This window comes from Pyxicephalus adspersus, chromosome 7, assembly GCF_032062135.1.
Source record: "Pyxicephalus adspersus chromosome 7, UCB_Pads_2.0, whole genome shotgun sequence".
In the NCBI taxonomy this organism is placed as follows: domain Eukaryota; kingdom Metazoa; phylum Chordata; class Amphibia; order Anura; family Pyxicephalidae; genus Pyxicephalus; species Pyxicephalus adspersus.
In genome coordinates, this window is record NC_092864.1 from 46191620 (window position 1) to 46216708 (window position 25089).

A 25089-nucleotide genomic window follows, 5' to 3' on the forward strand; every position below is an offset into this window, starting at 1 on the left:
CATGAGTACACATTCATCAGATCAATACAATAATTTAAAAGAGTTTGCATTCCAAGAGCTATTAGGCAAAACTTACTTGCATTTTGGGAGGCCCATTTCATCAAAATAGCATGTTCCTCCATGCATACATCTGCATGCTGGTGGCATGGTTGGGGGAGGCTCAATAGCTAAGAAAATGGAAAGCCATGCATGTTAGTGAGCAGTACACGCAACTGTTATGTGCCATACGCAGGGAATAAAGCAATCGTGCCTAAAGAAATCCTATTTCAAATAAAAGAACACTTGCCCTGTAGCAGATCCTGGACAACATGTTGTTGTAATGCTAAACCTTCTCTGTAAAATATTTTATAATATAAGTTTCTTCCAGCATAATTCACTAAAGCTTTCAGTGAAGGTCTTTTTTAACTTTACCTGTGCAGACAAGGAAGACCAGGGCCCAAATAAGCCATGGAGGCAAGCTGGTTTGGGTAGAACATTAGAATAAATTCTTTTGTAGTCTTTTAAAAAAATGCTGTTAGAACCTCTGTCCTATCATTCTATTTCCAGTGGGGAGGATTTCCTCTTACATCTTACACACCAAAAAGAAAAATGGCAATAACCCAAAAGCAACAGCTGTCACCAAAAGAATTTGTTTTGGTAACAAGGGTCACTATCAACCAATACAAAGAATGAATCTCCCCAAAGGAAATACCCACAACATTAAACACCTGACAGAGATCCCATCCCTTCCCTAATCTACCCAAACCCTGTATAAAAACTTTGGATTGAGCTCATTCAAAGATAGGGCTGTATGAATATAATTTGGTGGCATATTTTGTCTGCCTGGATCTGATCTAACCCACATAAAATATAAATTGTAGTTTTACTGATTAGTATGCATGTTGTTATTTACCTGCATCACACTCAGAGGTGCTGCCCTCCATGAAACGCGCCCCTTGGGGACAGGAACATGTGTAACCTCCTGGTCTTAGCAAGCATAAATGGGAGCAAACATCTTTGCAGCGATTAGAAACTATAAAGAAAAAACAAGGATTTTGCAACAACATGAAAATTATATGTAAAATAATAGTGAGCAATGGAATTGAACATATCTGGAAAGCTTCTGTTCTGTTTTAACATATGTTCAAAATAAGATAAGGGTTCATTTACTGCAGAGTAAAAGGCATTCATCTGATTTTAATCAGAAAATTCATTAAACCTGGATGCAGATGTTAAAAGGTTTATGATGAATGTACAGTGCCAACAATTTGTTTACAAAGTTTATTAGGAAGTTAAGTATATGCAGTGTTGGGTGAGCTTCATACACTGGAAAAAAGCTCACTTTTATTTAGGTACATTAAACTCAACCAAGTGTTTTCCTTGTTCCACTTCTCTGCTGTCCTCAGTGGTTGCAAAATGTAAATTAAATACTATAAGGGTGAGCTTTAGTTGATAAAATTTATACTTCCTTATGCAAATTTTAAGTGTATAATGATTTAGGGACTGTTTTATGTTTTAATTTGTAATGCTACTAAACAGTTTAACTGCAAATAAACTCTCATCATTATGTTCATGTATCAACAGGCCATTATAAATTTAAGATCAGAAGCTTAAAAATGTTAATACTAGAAAGTGGTGTTCATGGGGCTATGCAGCTTTTTCCTGCCTGTTTTGTAGTGAAATGAAAAAGTAATGTTCTTGAGTTCTGAGACTCCAGGTCTTGAGCTCCGCTGTCTATCAAAGTGGGTATGAGCAGTAATGAGGCAAAAGGCCCTTCCTAGCTAAATGTGATAACATGCTATGTCTTGGCCCATTGGTTTGTCGTACAAAGATCAATGGCACATTCCAATTATGCTGCTTTTGCTTTAGGTAGCCACTGAGCTACACAACTTGCAGCCAGACATTACACATTATTGTAACTGAATCCATTTGGAATAATGGGCCTGATTTAGTAAAGCTTTTCATGGCTGGAGAGGATACACTTTCATCGGTGAAGCTGGGTGTTTTAATAAGGGGTGTTAAATGAACATATTTATAAATATACCCCATACCATGTTAACTGTGTAAAAATAGCAAAATACATCACAACTGATAAATTATAGCTATTTTATCAAATTCAAGTTAACTCTTTTGCTGACCAGACAAGTGATAAGTCATTCTGTCTCTCCTAGCTAGCCACTGAGAGTCTGCAAAGATGGAGTGATGACAATTAGTTAAAGTTGTGGTTGCATTTTATCAGATTTATTTGAGAAACACCGCTTTAGGCCTGTACACAGTATGTAAATAGAGGTAACAAATGAACAACAATAATAAAAAACTAATGGTTAACCTCAAAGGATTAACTGTTACCTGTACGGTTGTAGCGATGAGCATGGTATATCCGCACTTGAGTCAGCCAGGGGTTTATAGTTAACACCTTTACTTTAGGACCTGTCCCTAATTTATCTTTTTTCCACACCTCTCCTTTTTCCTTAGTAGTCCAGTAAAAGTGGCCCTCAAATACGTCCAGGCTATAAGGATTGCCCAAATCTGCATATAGGATAAACAATGCCAGTTTAGTAAATTAAAAAAAAAGCACTACCAGGAACTTTCATCAATGCAATTTGTGGTGCAACAAACATACTGTACGGAAAACATTGAAAGATTTTCTGTCTGACTGCTAAGAGATGATGTACTAGACATACAAAATGTATTTGCACTAGGCTACTGAATTTGCATACAAAATATTTTCTCACCTCCGGATAAAACAGTCCTACTTTCCGTTCCGTCGGGTTTGATGGATTCAAGAACATTTTCCTTGGAGTCACACCAATAAATCCGGTTGTTATTGATATAATCAATGGTGAGGCCAGTGGGCCAACCAAGGTCCTCTGACACTAGTACCTGTCTCTGCTGTCCATCCATCCAAGCATGTTCAATCTTAGGCTGTCTTCCCCAGTCTGTCCAGTACATAATTCTGCATATAACAAGTAATATTCAAACATTATTTCATTGTGCAGTCCTCTTCTACATTTGCCACTGAAAACATACAATATATATATATATATATATATATATATATATATATATAAATATATATATATATAAGAAAATTCTAAAATAATTCAGCACAGTATTTATATTTATTTTGTTTATTGCCAAAGAAAAAACAGTTTTTGAGTGGCATGTGACTCCAGTCTATTCTGACCAATGCTATTTTCTGGGCCACTTTGCAAATTCTATATATTCTGAAGTAAATGTTTATACAGAGATACAGAGATATATCATATAAGTTATGTTTCAGGGATGTAAGCGAAACTAATAGTCAATCTTCAGTAGATTTTTTTTTTCAGCGAGCTTAAAGAAACATGCTCAAGTATTTCCAAGATTGCATTTTGCACTTAATATGCCATTAGGGGAAAAAAATCTTGATATATACTCAGTTCACACTAGTAGATGGATCAATGTCCCTACGTAAAGTGTGTAATAAACTCCTGGATGTTTTTTATTCATATTTTTATAAGCATTTACATTGTTTAGTGTTTTAGATCTGTTATCAGTGACAAGAACATTTTGTGCTCTATGTTTATACTCGAGTCAACGCAGATTTCCTGTAATTTTTAGGTAAAACAAGTACTTTGGGTTATATTTGGATCAGTTTATATTCATGTACATATGTAACACTTACCCAAGCTCTGGATTGAGCGCAATGGCTGCAGGTTGATCAATCTGCGTGTATATAAGCCACTTTCTCTATCGTCCATCCAGTTTAGCTACTTCTATACGATTTGTGCCTGCATCAGTCCAATAAATGTGCCTTATTGATCAAAAAAATGGGAATAATCTGTTAGTTTGGGAAATAATCTTTGTATGTTCCAGAGGCAAGGTGATTTACCATTTCCATGTAAAGTAGGTTGATGTGATGTGATGTTGATGTGACTTTTCCGATAACTACTTAGTAAGATGGCAACATATGAGAATAAATAGAACTAATAGGAAAATTATTGAAATGCCCTAGATAGCTCCTTTTATACATATAAAACAGAGAATTCACAAACAGGGCTTCTCCTGTTTTTCCTTTCCTTTTCTGCCTTTTGACAGCTGCATTAAGACTATGAAATTATGAATATGTATTATGATCAGGAACAACTTTTTACACTTCAAATATCCCTGGTATGGAATTATTGAGCAGCATATATGCAGAACTAAGAAATATACTGTGAATGTTTTATTCCATTAGAAACACTAGAATACAATCCCAGCATGCTCAGCTCTACCTCCAGGGTATTTTTTGTCTACATGTTTTCAGATGTATATATATGTGTTTTGTCCATATACCCTTAATTGAAATATCTACAGTATAATACAGTACTTCCTTTGTGAGCAACATCAATTAACAGCTTAGGTTTGAGAAAAGGTGAACTGCTAATTATTAAGAAAACTTAGCTCCCAAATGTTCCTGGTAACCTTTGACTGGGGAAACATGCTGGATCTGGTAGTTCTAGGGCTCCGGATTGGCTGCCTCCCAAATAAATGAAATTAAAAAAAAAATATTATTTTCCATGTAGTTACTAAATAAACATTACATTCTCTTTAGTCTTATGCTTTTATCTAAAAGGGTTAGGGTCCATTTATATATCCAGTTATATAATATTTGATTCTTTACCTTCCAACCCAGTCCACAGCTAATCCATCTGGATTCACAATAAACCGCAAGTTCAGATCAACATCCTTCACCATATTGTTACTGTACCTCAAACTGCATGGGAACACCTTATACTAATACACCTGTATACATAAACTTTGATACATCCTCTGAACTTCATGTGATGTTCTTGTTTTAATTATTATAGTGTTAGATAGTTTACAGATTGTAAACCTTCTCTTGCCCATTTCTAAAAAGTAACATCATCTGCATACAATTATTTAATAAAGCAGTGCAAAATGCAATTACAATGACATTTCTTGTATATAATGCATGTGGTATTCACTATTTTCCCATTGACCTTTCCACATTTTGTAGTGTTACAACCTGAAATTTTGCAAGCTTTAAAATATATGTCAAAGTGAATTAAAAAAAGCATATGCACTTTACCTCTACAAATGTCCACAAGTTTTTAAAGTTACTTTAAATGCAAAAAAACAAACAAAAAAAATCTGCTGATCGGTCAGAAGTCCAGCAAGGTCCTTCTTCTTTCTTCATCAACTTCTTGTAGTGAGCTGACAATGCACACTAAAATCTCAAACACTAATGCCAAAACACAAACTGTGTTTTTATTTCACTGATCTATAAAAATAGGTATTAACACATAGAAAACAAATATACACTAGTTTTTTTGTGCAGTTGAAAAACTTAAAATAGTGTCTGTAAAGTTTGCCATCTACAGCTCACTAAGGAGAGCAACTCAGAGAGACATCAGTAGTAACACAGCAAGAACCATAAGTCAAAAGCTATGATCGGTAGACCTTCCACTGAACATTCTACAAAGCTAGGCTTCATTGAAAAATGATAGGAAGATGGATATAGCTGCAAACAAAAACCCACAACTGATCTCAGTTGGTGCTTAAGTGCAACATGTGGAAAAAAGTTATCTAGAGTTTTAGATAACGATGATTTAACTGTTAATTTACAGTAACATGGGAAAAAGTCATAGTGGCAAGGTTGCTTGTTTGGTCAAGTTAAATGAAAGCAGCAAAGATTTATTATTATGCACTTATTCTTTAACAATAGCTGACTTACCACAATCCTGCTCATCAGAGTTATCCCTGCAGTCATCATAACCATTGCACACAGCCCAGAGTGGGATACAGCGGTAATTTGTCTTGCAGTCAAAATCAGTGTGATTGTCGCAGCGGTAAGCAGGGCTCACTATGAGAAAGGTATCAGGAACATATTAATATTTCTAAATATAAAGCAAACATCATTTTCTAGCTGCCCATTTCCGGGACAATGATGGCAATGACTTACATAGTTTAAGGAGACCAAGGTAACAAGATAAAAACTCATATATCACATATCATATAAATAACACAACTAAGTGCATGTGCTCATACAGGTGTCACTTGCAAAATCCACAGCATACCTACTGGTTCTGCCAGTGAAGACCACCAAATGCAACCTGTGATGGTAACAGAAGCAATCTCAGTTATCTCACTGGCAACTCTACCTATAATTTAGGGGCAGTGTAGTATTGTAGCCACAATGTGGCCTGTGTCTGCTTGCACTTCGGTAGGATAAAAAAATGTGGCACTCGCAAATAGCGTCAGCATGGTCACTCCTAAATTACAAGACTGTAGCTGATCACGCCTGGTCCTGTCCACTTTTTATATTGACATCACTGTCTGTATTACTGAAACTTTCCCACTTTATGCTGCACTGTCTTGGTGAAAAGCATGTGAGATACAAAGAAAGGAGGATTTGGCTCATTTAGGGATAGTAAAGGATGTTTTGTGATTTTTTTAAGGCTTGTGAATCACATAGCAGCTGGGTTTTGTACTGAATGTCATTTAGACTGTGAAACATCAATCTATAGTTGTACTTTTTTTATTGCTACAGATGGGTTTTTACCAGCTTTAACATTGCTCTAAATAGGATTACATTTTTAAACAGCATTAGTCTTTCAGAGACATAAAGCAAAAATATGACAATGAAACACTCATGTCACTCAAGTCAGACTAAAAGTTAGGTTTAAATAGGCTAAGTTAGGCTATAGAAGCAACATTGAAAGATTATTTTATATTTTGCCAAACAATTGGCACTCATTCCCATTTTAACAGAAAGAGTAAGACATAAGCCAGCACAACTGGCAAGAAATCAATTTAGCCGATGTCACTGCATTTATGACTAGTCTTGAATTACCTAATTATTGGTCAAAGAAGTTAATATCAAAGAATTTCATAAGCAACCTGCAAATTTGGTGAATTCACCCTTCTGAAATGCATATTTGTGTGTGAATACCAAAAAGACACAATTGGCTTGTTTTATTAAAGCTTGCAGAGGTTAAGGCTGGAGAGGATACACTTTCATCATTGAAGTTGGGTGATCCAGCAAACCTAGAATGGATCTAGTGCAGGATTGAAAACATTTGCTAACAAATAGCTAATGACTTTGAAGAAATCAATTTCCAGAATTGCTGGATAACTCAGATTGACTGATGTCTGCTTTAATGTCTTACTAGGTGCATATACTTAGAGCTCACTTCCAACAGTGGGTCAAATTTATTAAAGCTCTCCAAGGCTGGAGAGGATACATATTCATCAGTAAAGCTAGGTGATCCAGCAAGCCTGGAATGGATGGTCCATGATTCAAAACATTCGCTAGCAAATAGCAAATGATTTTGAAGAAATCAATTACAGGTGTGCTATATCACCCAGCTTCACTGATGAAAATGTATCCTCTCCAGCCTTGGAGAGCTTTAATAAATCAGACCCAATGAAAGATGTGGTCACATTATGACTGGATGAGCCTAGACATACAAAATCATATATCTACTGTCTCTGCATAATTTAAATATTGGTATGTATTATCTTAGAATTGGTCACATTTAGCTATATACATTTTTATAGTTCACCAGTTGACCAGAACCTAATCCTCAGCCAAGCCAGACAGCCTTATTCTTCGCCATATGGCCACTGATTTATACTTACTGCATTCCTGGATTGGTTCATCAGAGTGATCCCCACAATCATCATCTACATCACATTTCCAGCTCTGAGGGATACAGCGGCCGTTGTTACATTTAAACTGCCCTGGATTGCAGGTTCGGGTTGCACAGTGCGAGCTGTCTTCATCTGAGTTGTCTCCGCAGTCATCCTCACCATCACATTGCCATGCCTCGGGGATGCAACGCTTGTTGGCACACTGCCATTGATGATCGTCACACTGGTGATTAGCTGTAGGAATTTAAAGGTACATTAAAAGGATATAGATAATCAAGTGCACCAATAGTGGACATCCAACGTATATTAACCCCTTTAGGTTTGCAATAGAATAGCCTTGAAGAAGATCACAACTAGGAATGTGCAACTGTGTTTGTTCCAAGTTCTCAGACCGACTGACAATCAAAAAAAGACACATAATTATTGACACATTAACTGACAAAAATCAACACAGCTAAACTTGGCCTGGGCATTTGAGCTTCAAAAAATGGTCATGAAAAGGAGAAAGATACTCAATGAAAGATATTACATAATAATTGATTAATACAGTTAATCCCTTGCTTATTTGTGAAAATTCCATTCTTCCATTACATGGATTCATGTACAAAACTTTTATCATACATAATCAAACTGTAACAGATTTCTGTTCTTGAAGATAGTTTATATTTCTTGTAAAACTGTAAAACTTTGTCATGATTGCAGAGGAAAGTTTCGCAATATAGTTCCAAGACACTCAATAGCAGATTTCCTAATAATCCCCAGCTACCTAATAGCTGGTCATATTCTAATCTCTCTTTGTTTGACTCATTTTGAGTCCTATTGCCTATTTTAATAACTACTCAACAGGAAATGGATCTTAAAGTTGAGTTACACTCAAAGATGTGTAAACTGTCTTCCTGGGTTGAAAAAAAGAATAACAGAAAGGATGAATTAGTTATCTACTCTAACGAAAATACTGCTCCAAGCCCATTCCACTGGTACTAGTCAAGTGTGAAGTGCCTGGTATGTGGTTACATAATCTTGGTTGAAAGGAAGGATCAGCCCATGTGAACTCTGATCCTTTTTAGCTGAGGTGACAAACTCAAGGGTCTTTAAAAATATTTCAGGAATTAGGTATTTTAGCCTATGTATCACTGTACAATTCAACAAATACTGATACAATACTATAAGGGCGAAGGTATACTGTATACATGGATAAAACAATATACATGTTGCTTTACATACCGCAAAGTATCGGATCTTCGTCAGAGTTATCTGGGCAATCTTGATGAACGTTACATAAGACATGAGAGCTTGTACAGTTTCCATCATTGCACTGGAATTGTCCTATTTGGCAGTACCGATGAGGACAAGAAGAAGGTTCATCTGAGCCATCTCGGCAATCTCGCTGACCATCACACTTCCACCATATAGGGATACATCTAGAATGTAAAACTACAATGTGACTTTCTTTGGATGTTACTAAGATACTGGCAGACACAAAAAAAAATCTATCATAGAGAATAAGACAAATAGTGTTTTTTTTAACACGCTCTATATGGCAGCATGTAAATAGGAATACTTACTGTTCCCATATAATATATAAAAAAGCTCATCTTCCACCAATCAGTGGGAGCTTTCTATATTTTATTCTGTGTAAGGGTGGCATGAGGAAAACACAAAAACCCAGATTTAACAGAAACCTTTACAATCTGCAAAATATATATGACCTTTTAGCGCACTTGTATTGATTATAGTTGTACTTTGTTTAATTTTGTTATCTCTGATTTTAAAAATCACACAAAACAATATACAAATATCACATTTGTTGTATGTCTTAATGTTACATTCCTTCTTGCAGTTGTTTTAAAAAATATGTGTTTAATTAATGCCTATAAAACCTTCCATCCTATGCAGAGAGCTACATGTCCTTTATACCTGTGGCTACGATTCATGCTCCATAATATGTCTTTTTATGTAGCCACCTCATTGGGCTGAAGAGAGATGAGACCACCGGTGTACACACCCAGATCTATAATATACAATGGGCCTGATCTATTAAAGTCCGCCAAGACTTAAAAAGATAAACTATTATGAGAATCTGGGTGACCTATGATAGTCTATCTTCTGAAGTCTTGGAGAACTTTAATAAACAGGCTTGATGTAAGAAATCATAGGATATATATTTTTCATACAAACCGGAACCTGAAATTGCAGCCCCTCTGCTACCCTCTAGTGTTGAGTCTGGAATGATGAAAACCACCCACAGCCTCTACACAGTAAGACGGCACTAAGGAACATTTCTTTAGAGTAAGAAAATGTTTTATTAATGTATTACTGATAGATGATTGTGTGCTTGATGATCTTTAGTCATTCCTAATGTGAGGACTGGGACTTAAGATCTGCTTTAGAAAAAAGTAAAGCATAAAAAGGACAACTTACCGCTCACTGTCAGCACACAGGAACTGAGTACTGGAGCATGAAGGGAAACAGCGCACAACATTTCCAAACTGCATGGCCACGAAATTGTCTGGGCATACACAGGAGTATCCTTGTCCTCCTTCCTTAATGAGACATAGATGGGAACAGCCACCATTGTTTCTTCCACATGGATTATTCACTGAAAAAGAAGACCATTTGATTTGATTCTGGAGATCTAACATTAAAAAAAAAATATTCCAACAGGTATGAAAATGAGAGGTAAGCCTAAATATAAACTAAATGGATCTCAGAATCTAAGCCTAGCAATGGGTGCAGGACAACACAAAACAGTAATTTTTATTATTCTCCATTATTCTGTGTTCAGCATGACCAGCAGATAAGTTATACACAAAAAGAAGAATAAGCAGGCCAATATTTATTAAGTTGGTAATTTTTGCACTTATTGAACATATATAAATGAAATACTTTCATCTGCATATTTATTAGATCAAAATGAAAAAAAATAGGAGACATCCATTGTAAGAATTTATATGGACTTGCCCACATCCATCTATTAGCAATATAAAAATTTATGTAAGAAAATACAATATCAAAACTAATTGCTAAAAAGAGCATACTTACTAATAGGCTGCCTGTAAGGATGATACACATGAATATCAAAGGGTCTGTGGGTGGTATTGGCCAGCATGGTTCTTCCAGACCCATCATACTTGTTCCCTTTCTCCACTGTTCTGGTGTTCCAGTCAGTCCAGTAGATTGTGTCTTCAAACACAGTGATTGCAAAAGGGTGCGGAAGAGTCCCATCGAACACTGCATGTCGGTGTTGTCCATCCAGATCAGAGAATCTATAGGATAGTAAGAGAGGAATACTACTGAGGCTAACAACTAACCCACAAAGACCTGTTCACCCAGACTACTGGCTGCAAAAACTGGGAACATCAGATGAAAACATAAAAATTACATTACATCTAGATTTGTTCCCTTTATTCTGGTGACCATTGTCAGAGTTACCAACTTTATTGTGAAGAAAAAACAACCTGCTCAAAGCAGGATTTAATTGTGCTGCCAGCAATCAATGTTTTGCCATAATATTCATAGATATAAAACACACAACAAGCACATCAATTTGTATTACACACATAAATACAGTTTTAAACTTGGAGACTCTAGGGGCACGATTTTCACATCAGATTTCCCAGTTCCAATCAACTGCTGAATTACAATGACAAATTTACTAAATTACATTCCCTTAAAGTATGTTTTAACAAGAAATTATCAAGGGAATAATAAAAAATAATTGAAAATACAAACTTAGGGACAATGAATGACTTTGTAGAAGGGCTCAGAGTCAAGAACTACTAAAAGAAATGGTCACAATTGTAGGATTTAAAATCTGTGAAAAGCTTTCTGGTGATTCAAGCTGATAATACTAGTTTTAGGTGTTGCAAAGCTATGACAAATATTGTACCTTGTGCTTGGTGTTACACATTTATTAACCCCTTTCACTACCCAGGCATTGCTAAAAGAGCAGAATAAGAACATGTGCAAGTGGGACTTAATTGGTATGTGACATGTACACTATAGAGACATATTTATTTAGCTTGCTGGTGATCCCCAGGGGACTGATCCTTTCTAGAAGCAAAAGCTGCTCCCCATTCAGGAGATAATATGTAAGGAAGGATTTAGCCTAATGAGGAATGCCATTTGTAACTAACTTTGCCATAGTTACAACTTACTATTGTTCCTCGGGAACGTGTCAGAAACCTAAAAATTGGTTGAATGTTAATGCACTTAATCTGGAAAAATAAAAACAGATACAATAATTATATTATGTAATATATATCAGATGTCAGGTCTGATCATTTGGGGGATGTATACAATTCTCATTGCTAATAACACTCAGACCAGCTGGATTTTTAGAGAAAATCTACCTATGCATGGCCAACCTAACAATGACAAATAAGTCAACGTGTTTGACAGTGTCAGAATTAGTGATGCCATGGACTGTATATGTTGTATGAACAGTTACCGAGTTGCTTTATTCTTCTATGTACGTACTCAATGTAGTTCAAATGAGCATCGGCCCAGTAGAGCTTGTCATTGCTGTAATCAATTGTAAGTCCATTGGGCCATTCTATCTTAGTGGAGATGATAACAGTTTTGTTTTTGCCATCCATTCCAGCCCTGCCAATATATGGCTTGTCTCCCCAGTCTGTCCAGTAAACATGCCTGCCAAAAAAGAAAATCAATTTTTATAGCACCTTATATTAAGAAGATCATAACACTAGACAACAGATTCAAAAATGAGAGTGTTAAGTGGAAAGTCACTCTATATACAATACCTGATTTCTGCTTCATGTCACACAGGGCCTAATTTATTAAAGCTTTCCAAGGTTGGAGAGGATACACTTTCATCAGTGAAGCTGGGAGATGCAGCAATCCTAGAATGGATTTCTTCAAAGTAATTTGCTAGCAAATGTTTTGAATCATGGACCAGATTCATTTCAGGTTTGCTGGATCACCCAGCTTTACTGATGAAAGTGTATCCTCTCCAGCCTTGGAGAGCTTTATTAAATAAGGCCCACTGTTGGAAGTATGACAGTGAGCTATAAATATATGCCTGTAGTAAGACATTAAAGCAGACTAAACCTGCCCCCAACCCCAAATTACAAATCACATACAGATGGTCTAAGCTCTTACAGGTTTGAGCCAGAGAAATTGCAGACTGTTCCATGTTTTCAGGACCATTCTTTCTCTGAAACCAAAGTAGCTTTACCCATTCAACGGAAATAAAAATGTGTGATTGCCCGACTCAAAACTACAAAGCAACATACTTGTCACACTTCAGCACCACCTGGTAATTAAATAACCATAAATATGATGGTAATTGACCTAATAATACAGGGTAAAGATAACCTTTGAGAAATTTCACTTTAGTAGGGTAGCAAAATATCCTTGATACCCATGGTTTAGTGATTTCCTAGACTTGCATCTTAAAAATGAAATTGGGATCAGTTGCATTCTAGTGCAGATATTGTTTGGCACAAATAATGTGGAACAACACAAAACCAAAGATAGAAGGTGCATAACCTAGTGTATTACCAATAAAATACCTTTAAACAAATAGTAATATTAAAAGAAAGTACTCCAACTGATCACTATCTTTTTGTACATTTTTTTTCAGCTGATAACATCCCAAGTGCAATGCACCAAAGCATCATATGTGGCAAGGGTCAATATGCATAAATGAATGAAAAAAAATCAGTTTCTCATGTGAAATTTAATGTGATTAAAAATATTCTGCCAATACTTCCCCATCATAAGCATTTACACTAATTTTCAAGAACAGGGCACTGAAATTGAGCAACACTATTCTTGCAGTCCTATCCAATAAATATGATTGCAGAACAGTTTGAACAAAATTCTGTTTATATTATTGAAACACATCATTGTCTTTGTATGATTTCTTCATTCATTCTTTACTTATTATGATACTCTACATTGTTCTCATGCAAACAAAGTGACAGCTGAGAAATATTAGAAAAAATAAGAGACAGCCAAGCCATTAATATATTTAAATGAAATGTTTATGCCACTAGCACAGGCATTTGCTGAGTGTTTTCAAATAGAGACAGAAAACATTGTATATCTATCAAAAATGAATATTTAATGTGATAAATGTGCCTGTTCTGGCATTAATCCAAATCACATGCTCAAATGTAATGAAGAGAAATCATGAGAAAATGATCGTCAAGGGGAAATTCAGTTGCTGCAGCATTGATGGATGAGCTTTCAGAATAACACCTGGTTTGTTAAGCTGAGGGAAATGTTAACTACAAAATAATCAAAACAGAATCTTGATTTATGGCAGCAGTAGGTTATCTTTTTGGAAACAGCAAATCCCAGGCATGGCATAATGAGAATATTTTTGCCAACACAAGAAATGAAGGGAAGTTTTATTTTAAATAAATATTGTCATACCCTTTTTTTGGATGCACCACAATGGCTCTTGGGTACTGAAAACAGAAGGTGTTATTTGCATCAACACAGCGGTCCACCAGTCGCTTTCTGAACCTTCCATCTAGCTCAGATACACTAAGGCAATCCTTATAAGCATCGACCCAGTACAACTTCCTAGAATTTAAAACAATACAAATTAAGGGAGATACATGTTTGATAATATAACATCCAACTTATTAATTGTTCTCTATCAACATCAAACCATGATGCACAATCAACATCATCGATTGTACTACCTAGTCTGACAGAGTTATTCTGCTACTAAGAACTCTTGCATGAAAGTCAGAACAAGTAACAGATCCAGGTCCTATGTGATGCACATAAAGTAATGAGTATACTTGACTATTTGTGTCTTACATGCTACTTCTAAAAGACACAGCAGCTCCCAGTGGGAGGATTTCAGCAGCAAAAACAGTGTTGTTATTCCAGAAAGTGGACAGGACTATGTGTGACCTGGTGCCCATTGACAAGTGGGAAGATAATAACTATTTGTAAAGCAGCAAATATGATATTCACCAGACTTTCTCTGGTGGATAATCCTCCAGGTCTCCGTGGTTTCACTTGCAGTCATTGAGTCTCCACCCCTGAATGTTTGTTGAATTTCAGATTTACTACTTTATAAAATGATTCCCTAATTTTTACTCGAACAGATGTCACCATTGGAATTTTTTTCCCCTATTTTCTGTTCCAGTGACAACAATTTGTATCTTTTTTGATTGCCCGTCACATTATGGTTCAGTGACAATAGTTACCAGGACAGTGACGGTGAATGGATCCAGCCATGAAGGGCAGGATGTCTATAGAAAGAGTGTCTATGGAAATGGCATCCACAGTTTCCTATGTGGTCCCCATACATGTATTTGCTGCAGCTTTATGGAAATTGGTGCTGAAATCTCTGTTGGCAACTTAGCCCTAGGAACTAACGATTAGTTTCTAAGCCAAAGTAATGTTGCAGTGGAGCATCTCAGATGCTCCCCCATACCTGGAAGTGACAGGTTTTCTTGCCAACTGCTAGAAGCTGGAAAATGCAGCAGAGAACTAGTAAAGTTAGCGTATGATGGTCGGGGAACATTTTTTTTCAATGCTTTTGTGTTTACAAAGTATTAGGGGATATGATGGGTATAAAAATGTGTTTTGTATACTTTTTTTAATTTGTCAGCACTTTCTTACCTGCCAACCCAATCCACTGCTAAGCCTTCTCCATTGGGAATATCATTGTTAATGACTGTCTCTTTGTTGGTTCCATTCAGGAACATTCTCTCAATAACCCTCCTTCCAACATCAACCCAATACAGCCTATTTTCTACTCGATCAAAATCTAAAGCCACCACATTGCTCAGGCCTTGCAGAATAAGTGAGTAAAACTGTCCATCCACGGTCAGGTTCCTCAAATAATAGCGGTTGCTGAATATGAGGTAGGGGGCAATGTTGCTGTTTTGACGACAACTTCTGCCATCAGGTTCCCGTATATAACCTGGAGCACATTTACAGATGTAGGAGCCGGCAGTGTTCTCACAGATCTGGCTACACAAGAAAGGGGACTCTGTGCACTCATCTATATCATCACAAGTCCGTTTATCAGACATAAGTTTCTATCCAGGACGACAGGAGCAGAAGAAACTGGTCTGTGTATCTGTACAGTTGTGGTCACAGCCTCTGATTGAGGGATCATTACATTCATTAATACCTGTGTGGAACAACAAAAGGATAGAACAAAATGCAATAATTTAAAAACTTTGCATAACAATACATCTAACACCAGTAACGGGACACAGAAACAGAGGACTTATATATAAATCACACTTCACATATACTTATTTCAACTGTGTATTAAGTAACAAGCCCAGAGTCCTATAAATGATATTTACCAATGTACTGTACTTTCATTGTAAAATGTGGCTTAGTGCATTTTAATGTTTGCATAGGGAAAACTATTTTTTTTTAAGTTTTGTGATATGGTAGAGAAGAGGCTGAAATCCCAGAACCTCTATATAGTTTATATTGCTGTGTCCCAGCTAGATGAATTCATATTTTCTTTAAGGGGAATGAACCAAACCTGAACCTGAATGAACCAAACAAAAACTTTTTAGTCATTCCTAAAATGTGCCAAAATGCGTGTTTTTATCTAGCAAATAAAATGCTCAGTTTTTTCCAGCTACTGTCAGTATGTTAAAAAGAAGAGCAAATCTTGTTTAAGTATATACAGTCTACATATTTTCTGTATTCGTTCTCTAGAAATGTTCATGGCCTGTACACAATTGCATGGTATAAAGGTTAATGCTTTAGTACAGGTCAAAGGATTCCGATGAGAACAGACCCTTACTTCACAATGGTTATTGTACTTTCAGCACTAAATAATAAAGTTCTTTAATTTGGCCAAGCCTGAAGGACTAAGTGGAATTTAGCAGTCCCTCCATATTCCAACCCGCTGATTAATATATGAAACATTCCACGCACCACATCCTTTCTCATCGCTGTTATCCGAGCATTCATCTATCCGGTTGCAGACTTTGACAGCTTCAATACAGTGGCCATTGTCACATTTAAAGAAGTGTGGTGGGCAGGTTGGCTCTGGAGTGTGGCAGAGATGTTCCAGTTCATCGGACTCATCTCCACAATCATTGTCCCCATCGCAGACGTAGGCCCTGGTGATGCAACGGCCATTCTGACAGGTGAACTGGTGCTGCTGACAAGGTGGCTAGGTGCATCCTCTTTCATCACTGTTATCTCCACAATCATTGCGTCTGTCACACCTGGGGGATCAAGTCAGTGAGAGGGCATATTAGACAGTAAGTTCTATTCATTGTGCACAGCCCATCTGTTGGTTGTGCACACCAGAGCAATTAAAAAGACAAAGAACTATTGAAAAAAAATAAACTGTGCTTTCCAATCAGTGTATTTCAACGGTAAATACTTCACAGGTTCACCAGATATGGAATCAGTATTTTCCAAGATCAGCAAGACTGGGTCCCCAACCTTTTTTTCCTAAAAGATTTGTATTACAGTGGATCTACAATCTACATGTAAACATTGGCCAGTTCTACGGATGACTCCCACAACATGCTAAAAATGAAAATGTATATTCTAAACTTAGATATAAAATTTTGTATCGCCAGCAGGTGAATTAAGAGAGAGAAGTTAAGAAGAGAGAACTGATGACATCAATCTCCCAGGACGCAATGTGTGTGACCCATGACCCATGGCACGTTTGGTCTTAAGGTCTGTTACAACAATTATTTAAAAGATACCATAAGAAACCTAAAAAAAGAGCTGAACTCTGGAAGCTGTGCCAAATTAAAATCAAGCAGAGGGTAAAATATTGATCACTACCAATGGCCTTGGTTTCTTGCACAAAGTCTTACCTCATATCTCTGGAGACTAGCAGTCAAAGGCAGCAGGGCCCTACACATTTGATGTACAAATATGAGGTTGATAATTTTTTATTTAGAAATTGTAGCAGCGATAACCATAGTATATGGTGGAGTCATAATCAAACTATATTTGTTATTATCCTAAATATTTATTAAAAAAAAAAAAAACATTTGCAACAAAAATGAAAATCCCCATCTTTCCTAGGACCCTTTCTTCTAAAATAATTTGCCAGCCATATGGTTAGATGAAGCAGTGAAGTCTTTTGCACATATAGTTCATGACAGTGTTTGACTGTAACAAACCTGAAGCTGTTTCTGATGCAGAGTCCATTGCTACAAGTGAATTCACTGCTGGAACAAGATCTCCTTGAACAATTCTGATGTTCATCATAGGCATCAGAACAATCTGCATCTCCATCACAGACCCATGATGTTGGAATACACCTTCTCTCTGGAGGCCTGTTGTTGATACAGGTAAATTCTGTTGCAGCGCAGCTGCGGTTGGCTGTAAAAAATATTGTATAATATAGATATAGTAATTATTTTCTGAAAATGCTTTTTGAAAGAAGCATATTGAATTCATATTAGCAAGATTTGTAGAAAATAATAAACCCATCAAGCCTGGGTCTGCTTTTTAGAACATGATAACCTTTTTATTTATCAGGATTTCTGTATAGGCCAACTTGCAATGAAACGCATCAGTCTATTTCTAGTTTTGGATTCTAAGTACTCCCAAATAAATACAGAAGATTTCCTTGTTGCTCTTGTGCTTCTTGAGCCATTTAGGTGATTTACATTTAGAGATATCCCTGTGGACTACCACTAATCACCACCACTTACATAGTTGGCCATTCAGTTAATATTATCTAAGCCCTGGGATCAAAAGGGATTAACTGACCTTCATTATTTCACTTTATTTGTCTGCCATATTGTAAACTTACATGCAAAAATATTTTTTAGTTGAAACAATAATATTATTAACTTGTATTTATACACAGCCAGCCTAATATGCAATGATTTACAAAATCCATAGTGATGTCACAATCTAATGTCCTCACCATAGTAATATGTCATTAGCACAATCAAAGGTCAAATTTTGTTGAGGGGGAGCCATTTAACTTAACTGTATGTTTGGGAATGTTGGAGGAAACCCACTTAAACACAAGGAGAACAAACTCATTGAAGGTAGTAAAATGGCTGGGATTTGAACTAGTGACTAGACTGCTGCAAAAGCAAGAGCACTAGCCACTAAGCCAACCATGCCACGGATTGTTCTGTTAGAAAGTTAGACATTTAGAAAGTTAGAAATATTAACAGTCCTACAATTACTTTTTAGAATACAGTAAATAAAATGATTTACTGAAGCAGGGACATGCCAGCCTTGGTACCAATCAACAATTTTCTTTGTTGTTCTTACTGATCTAAAAATGATGAGAGGTAATGTCTAAGTGGCTGATATTGAAATATTGAAAATGATTTTAAAATCATCATGACTGGTAACCATGATTGCAACCACTGGACTGGAACTGGAAATCGCCTTATGTATATATCAAGCCAGGAATGGCTACTAATTATAGGACTATTGCAAAAATGTTATGACCTCTCCTCCTGATTTGGAGAACTGTATTTACACTAATAAAATACTGCCCTGAAGAGAGAAAGTAAAAACACAGGGAATAACCTAGTTCCAGTGACAACAAAAAGGAAATACTGTCATAGAGGGAAAGTCAATGAGATTGCTCTGGAAAAATAGGAGAAACTGTCCTCAAAAGTGAATAGAACTGTCCTGAAAAGAATAGATAAGAATGTTCTGGGAAAAGAAGGAAAGGCTACCACAGAGAGAGAAAGTGGATGATACCACCATTGATAAAGTGAGAAAGACTGCCTTGGCAAAAATTATTGCCATAGGGGCAATTATTTAGTAGGGAAATATTAAATTCTCCTTTCTACAAGGGTTACAAGTACAATGTAAATCACTAAATTCAGTCAGCCAGGTCTAAGAAAAAAAGAGAAAGCTTCCAAGCACAGATCTGGAGACCACCAATATTGAATACACCACTAATGTTTAGTAAAGCAGCATCAGTCAGTTTACCCCATGCACTCTCAACTTCAGTTCACCATCCACAATTGCTTAAAGATATTCAGCATCAAACACATGAATTTTAGCAGAGTTAAATTCAATACCAATATGTTTGATTTGTCTCCTTAAATGAAGTTGGCCTTTATTGGTTCATGTACTGTGAAAATGCATGCCTATAGTTTTATTGTAGGTGATATTAGTATTTAATATGTAGTATGACGCTGACTCAAACAGAAGTCATTTGCATACACACAACCCCACTCTAAGGCACAGGGGGTACAGATTAGGATTAGACTGTGCTTAAATATAACCTTTGTACCTAAATATTGAAATATATTACAAGCTGATTAGTTCACTTTAAACTGGATCTAGTAAGGTTACAGCAAGGAAGACATAGAGACATGGAAATCCTAGCCATAAAACTAAACATAGGCCAGGATTATAGAATACACAGAATAATTGTGATTGGTTATCTCCTACTCTCTGAAAATATCCTATATCAGCAAGAGGCTCATAGTTCAAAACAGCAGCACCACACCATTGTAATATACATACAAGCATTACTGGGGTCTTACCACAATTATGTCTCTGATCCTCATCACTCATATCACCACAGTCATTATCACCATCACAAACCCATGTTGCAGGGATACAGCGTGTATCATCGCACCTGAACTGGTCACTTGAGCATGTCCGCACATAAGCCACTGCAATAAATGAATACAGTTGTCGATTGTTAACGAAAGGAGACATATATGAGATTTCCCGATGTTATCTATGTGGTTAGGCATTCTTTGGCAGGAACATTCTCCGCAGAATGTAGAACAACAAGGCTAGTATCTTCTCTGCTTCATACCAGCTCACTGCTGATAAGAAGACACTAATCGCCTAATAGACATTCTCTCCCACTATTACAGGCAAAGCCCATACAAATGTATCTCTGTTTTATGGACTATACATACGCAAACATAGCTGGCTAATAGTAGGAACTGGATAAGCTACTTCAAAAAGAGTGTTTTTTTTGTTTTTAAAAAATTGAAGCCTAAATCCCTGACATAAAAGTGGTAATATATTTTACAACACGTTTTGTCTGAATAAATAACTTGTTAGAATCTTTCCTTCCTTGCAGCTAACAGATAGTCCTTGTAGATTGCTCCCTCAAAACTTTAGTATATTTATGTGCAGATGTTCATTATTATTTTTGCTGGTCGTTATATCTGCTGGAGGTTATTGAAAGCAGTTATCATTGTTCGCTCAGTCCCTTGATGGGGTTACAGCGGGGGCTTGTCACAATGCCACATTCACTTTTAGACACTTTTTTTGTGGCCTTGAGTAAGCACACCACATTTCTAGTCCCCAAAATTGACTTGGTTCCCCATCTATTGGTAAAATATACTTGCACCATAACCTTCTATTACATATTATAGGTAAATTTTGGTTTCCCAAGGTGCACAGGAGTTGCATTTTAAGAAGATTTGGGTCATTTGGGGCATATTTGGTACTGACTCGAATTGTAAATTGTGTATTAATTTGTCCTTTAGATAGAAAGTAAGCAAAAACATTTTTTTCTGTAACATTTTCAGCATCTCATTTTAAAATTATATCCTGTTATAAGGACCTAAAGCTTTTGAAAGAAAAATCCTTATGTTATCCATACTTAATAATATTAGAAATATTTAGTGCAAGCACTTACCACAAGATGCTGGTTCATCAGAGCCATCCGCACAGTCCACCCCTCGATCACAGTACCAATGGCCGGGAATACAGCGTCCGGAGGCACAGCGGAATTCGCTCTCTGTACATGTCAGTGTAGCTGGAAAACAGTTTCGAAGATATTATTTTTGTGCCTTAACATATGTGCTGTCATCAACATGTTTAAGTACTTTATGAAGTCCTAGCACAAAATGTATTTGAGTAGTTAAGTGTATGAACCCAGTTCTAAAACTTATGGTTACTTGGACAGAGATGCTGTCTCAGATGACACAATCGTTTCAATGGTGGTACCTGGTGTTTCACACATATCAGCCCTTATGTGACTTGTTATACAGTTTGCAGTCTGATTCGGGGGGCAAAGAGGTTTCCTTATTGCCTGCACTGGAGTGATTAGACTGGGCTTCAACAGGACCGAATAATTTCTTTTTTATTATAACAGGTTGAAATGGTATATTGTTGATACAAAATTACTGAGAGGTCCAAGTGTGTCCATGCTAACCAGGAAATATTGCAGCAAAGTGTAAAAGTTTATGATGCCCTTGATGTCCTTATTTCTGATGATAGTTTTTAACGGCACATACCACAGAAACTACAGGGATAATGTAACCCCTGAGCATGAGCTATCTTTAGGCTAGTAAAGCCAACATTACCACACCATTTTGGGGCATAGAGAGACTTATTGACTGGTTTTGTTTTTTTTACCTTAGATTCCCGAGAATTTACAATTGTTACCATTCCAGAAACATTGGTTATATTACTTTTGGCTTTATTGCTTCCTCGGCTCTAAAGTCAACTGTAAAGCTGTGTTGTTATAACAGTAATTTGTAATCTGATTAAAGAGGAGAGCATTTACCGCAGTGAGTGGGGCTTTCATCGCTCATATCTCCACAGTCATTATCCCCGTCACAAAGATAAGTCCGAGGAATGCAAATGTTGGTGCTCTGACATTTGGTGTACCCAGATTGACAAGTGCGATCGGCTATAAAAGAGAACAAAGAAAGAGTGCTGAAAAATACTTCAATAAGCCAAATTATGAACCCTTGTTTGTTCTTTTAAAAACATTTTTATTGTTCTATCATTTTTAAATAACATTTCTGCACAGTTATCAAAATTCGGCACAGAAATGTGGGGCATTGTGCTTTAGCATAAACTTTGTTTTTAGTTTTGGATAGAGTGGTGAGGGGTTAGTAGAGACACTAGATTTTTATCCCCCAGATGTTCATGATTATCTCTGGCAAAAACCTATTGCTCGTCCTCCAACTTTGTTTAGTGGTGGAACTATCACCACATTCACTAAGCTAAGTGAATTATCTCTAGCAAGGTGACAATTCACTTTGTAAGAGAACAGTCTGAATTTCTTTAGTAAATCAGTCTGAAAGTGGATTTACAATCCCAAATTTTACTGCTGTTTTTGTCCCTGATGGGAATATTCAACCCCTTCCTCTTTCCCATTTTACCCAGTTACCCTTAACACTAAGACAAAATACAAAGGAAATACACAGTCATGAGCTTTCACCAGTACAGGAAGAGAGTAAATCTTCCAAAGGGGACACTTGGTAGCATCGCTAAAGTTGGTGTCATCCAGAGCAGTAACTAATGATGTAATACTACTGATGACTTTGTACTAATATGTGCTTTTTATTTGCAGCTAGGGACAAAAGATGGCACGTGAATGGAATTTCCTATGTTTATTACGGAGCCCAGCAATCATGAGTATGATACTGTAAATGCTAACTAGTATACATATTGGATGGTTATTATGTACACCGTAAGCAAGCTTCTTTTGGCGAGTGTACCAACCAGTGGAAGTGTACCTGTCATGTACTTAGTACCCATCCGATATGCACAATAGCTACCATTCATATCTCCTACATTCACTGGCAGTAAAGTCAACATAGAAAACTCCTTTTATATGCTGACTTTATCCTCCTTTGAAAAACAAACACCTAATAGGACAAAGTAACATTGCAGCAGATTACAGCATATACCCATAACACAATATTGTAAGTTTGCAATGTTTTGGACCTTGCAGCTGATAGGAATAGGATGCAATGGGATATTAATAAAGAAGGGATGGGGCACATGTGCTCCACATGCTGGGCATCAGTGGCCTAGAGCAGCGGTCCCCAACCAGTGGTCTCAGAGAAAATTTTAAAAGAAGGACCCTGCTGGGGGAGCGCACCGGCCAGAGCCGCATCCCCTGTATGGATACCAAGCTCAGGGAAGTGGGCGGGTTTTGTCTCTGGCCTGTGCCTGTGATGGGGGAGTGGGTGGGTTCTGGCATCATGACGTCACTATGGGGAAAGTTTCTTCTCCTTTGAGTGACACCCAGCTCCCTGCACATGTCGATAAATATAGTGGTCCATGGGTCAGAAAAGGTTGGCAACCACTGGACTAGACAGTTATTTTGGTGTCGATCACTCTACAGGTGTTACTGGGTGCAGTCTGCATCTTTTTGGGTTGTCACTGGGGATATTCATTCTAGTGAGAACTAGAACGTTTTCATTTTATAGAAATATCATCATCCCAGCAAACTGAAAGGCTGATTGACCCAAACTCCTAAGTTTTTGAATTACCATCTGTTTTATTAACACTTTAACTTACGACAGTTTCTCTCATCCGATGTGCCGTTGTCATAGCAGTTATTTACTCCATTACATACATAGGAGCGGGAGATACACCTTCCATTATTACAGCTAAATTCCGTGTTCGGGTCACATGTCCTGAAAAGACATCCAGCCTCATCACTGTTATCACCACAGTCATTGTAATGGTCACAGCGGTAGTGATATGGAACACACTTTCCATTGCCACATGTGAATGCTGTTGGTGAGCAGGTATGAAAGGCTGCCAACATAAAATACAAAAAAAAAAACAAGTGAGGATAAAAAAGCATAATACAGTGCAAAAAGAAACTACAAGCAGCTTTCATATTGTCATCATACCTGCTATAGCAAATACAGCTGCAAAACGGACTGCATGCAGGATAAAACAATCATTATTATTAGTAAAACACACGCTATGCTATAGTTTTTTGACTATATAGTACACTTCCAATTCACAAGAAAGAAGGAACTAACATAGAACAAGAGCTGAAATATAATAGGACATGGCATGCTAGTCTTTTTGTGCTCATTTAATGAGTCTCCTCATTATATAAGCAAGTTATATATAGGCAATTAAAACAGATATTACAACATTACTGGGTCTAAAATAAGGAATGTAATGAGTAGAGAAAAGTTTTATCATACAGCTTTAATGTTATGTTGATGTAGAGATGAGAAAGTAAAATTAAGCCAATTAAATTTCAGCTTTAACACATACCGCATACACGTTCCAGCTCATCGCTGCCATCCCTGCAGTCATTATCATTATCACATTTCCACCTTTCTGGGATGCAATTACCATTAAGGCAAGTGAACTGACCACTCTGACACCTTGTGGCATTGTCTACAATGCAGTCTTTGTTGTTGTTGGCCAAATACCAACTGCCAGTTGATGGACATTGACATTCTGGTCCATTAGGACCTGTGGCAGGAAACAACAACATAAATTAATAAACCATGCTGATATAGCCATGTACTGGAATAACATTAAAGTCAAACTTTTGAAAGAATATTTATGATTGGTTGGTATTGAGAAGTGCACTAACCACACACCTAAGCTGAAGTCAGGGCAGAAAGCATTCATTTGGATATTTTATAAATAGTCCTAGAAGTGGTTCCTCCCTAGATTCTTTTGCCAACCCCTGGTATTTCAACCAGGGGTTGGCAGGGGTATTTTTAGATATAGTTTTTATTGGTCACAAAAGAAATAATTTCACATTGTGTGCCATGGCAGAAACCTACAGGGGAACAAATACATGAC

The 25089-nt window shown here is 36.8% G+C and overlaps 1 protein-coding gene across 1 annotated transcript in view; it reads right to left on the minus strand.

Annotated features, from left to right (window-relative positions):
- Positions 1-25089, minus strand: part of LRP2 (LDL receptor related protein 2) — a 118921-nt gene that overhangs the window by 7815 nt on the left and 86017 nt on the right. The window contains 23 exon segments of the mRNA XM_072419091.1: positions 77-167; positions 893-1012; positions 2329-2508; positions 2715-2935; positions 3647-3775; positions 4625-4717; positions 5397-5550; positions 5699-5827; positions 7606-7851; positions 8842-9038; positions 10039-10216; positions 10660-10883; positions 12097-12267; positions 14020-14172; positions 15229-15745; positions 16516-16811; positions 17733-17934; positions 20085-20216; positions 21203-21322; positions 22076-22201; positions 23827-24069; positions 24168-24197; positions 24547-24750. Of these exon segments, the coding sequence (XP_072275192.1) occupies positions 77-167; positions 893-1012; positions 2329-2508; positions 2715-2935; positions 3647-3775; positions 4625-4717; positions 5397-5550; positions 5699-5827; positions 7606-7851; positions 8842-9038; positions 10039-10216; positions 10660-10883; positions 12097-12267; positions 14020-14172; positions 15229-15745; positions 16516-16811; positions 17733-17934; positions 20085-20216; positions 21203-21322; positions 22076-22201; positions 23827-24069; positions 24168-24197; positions 24547-24750 (4156 nt within the window).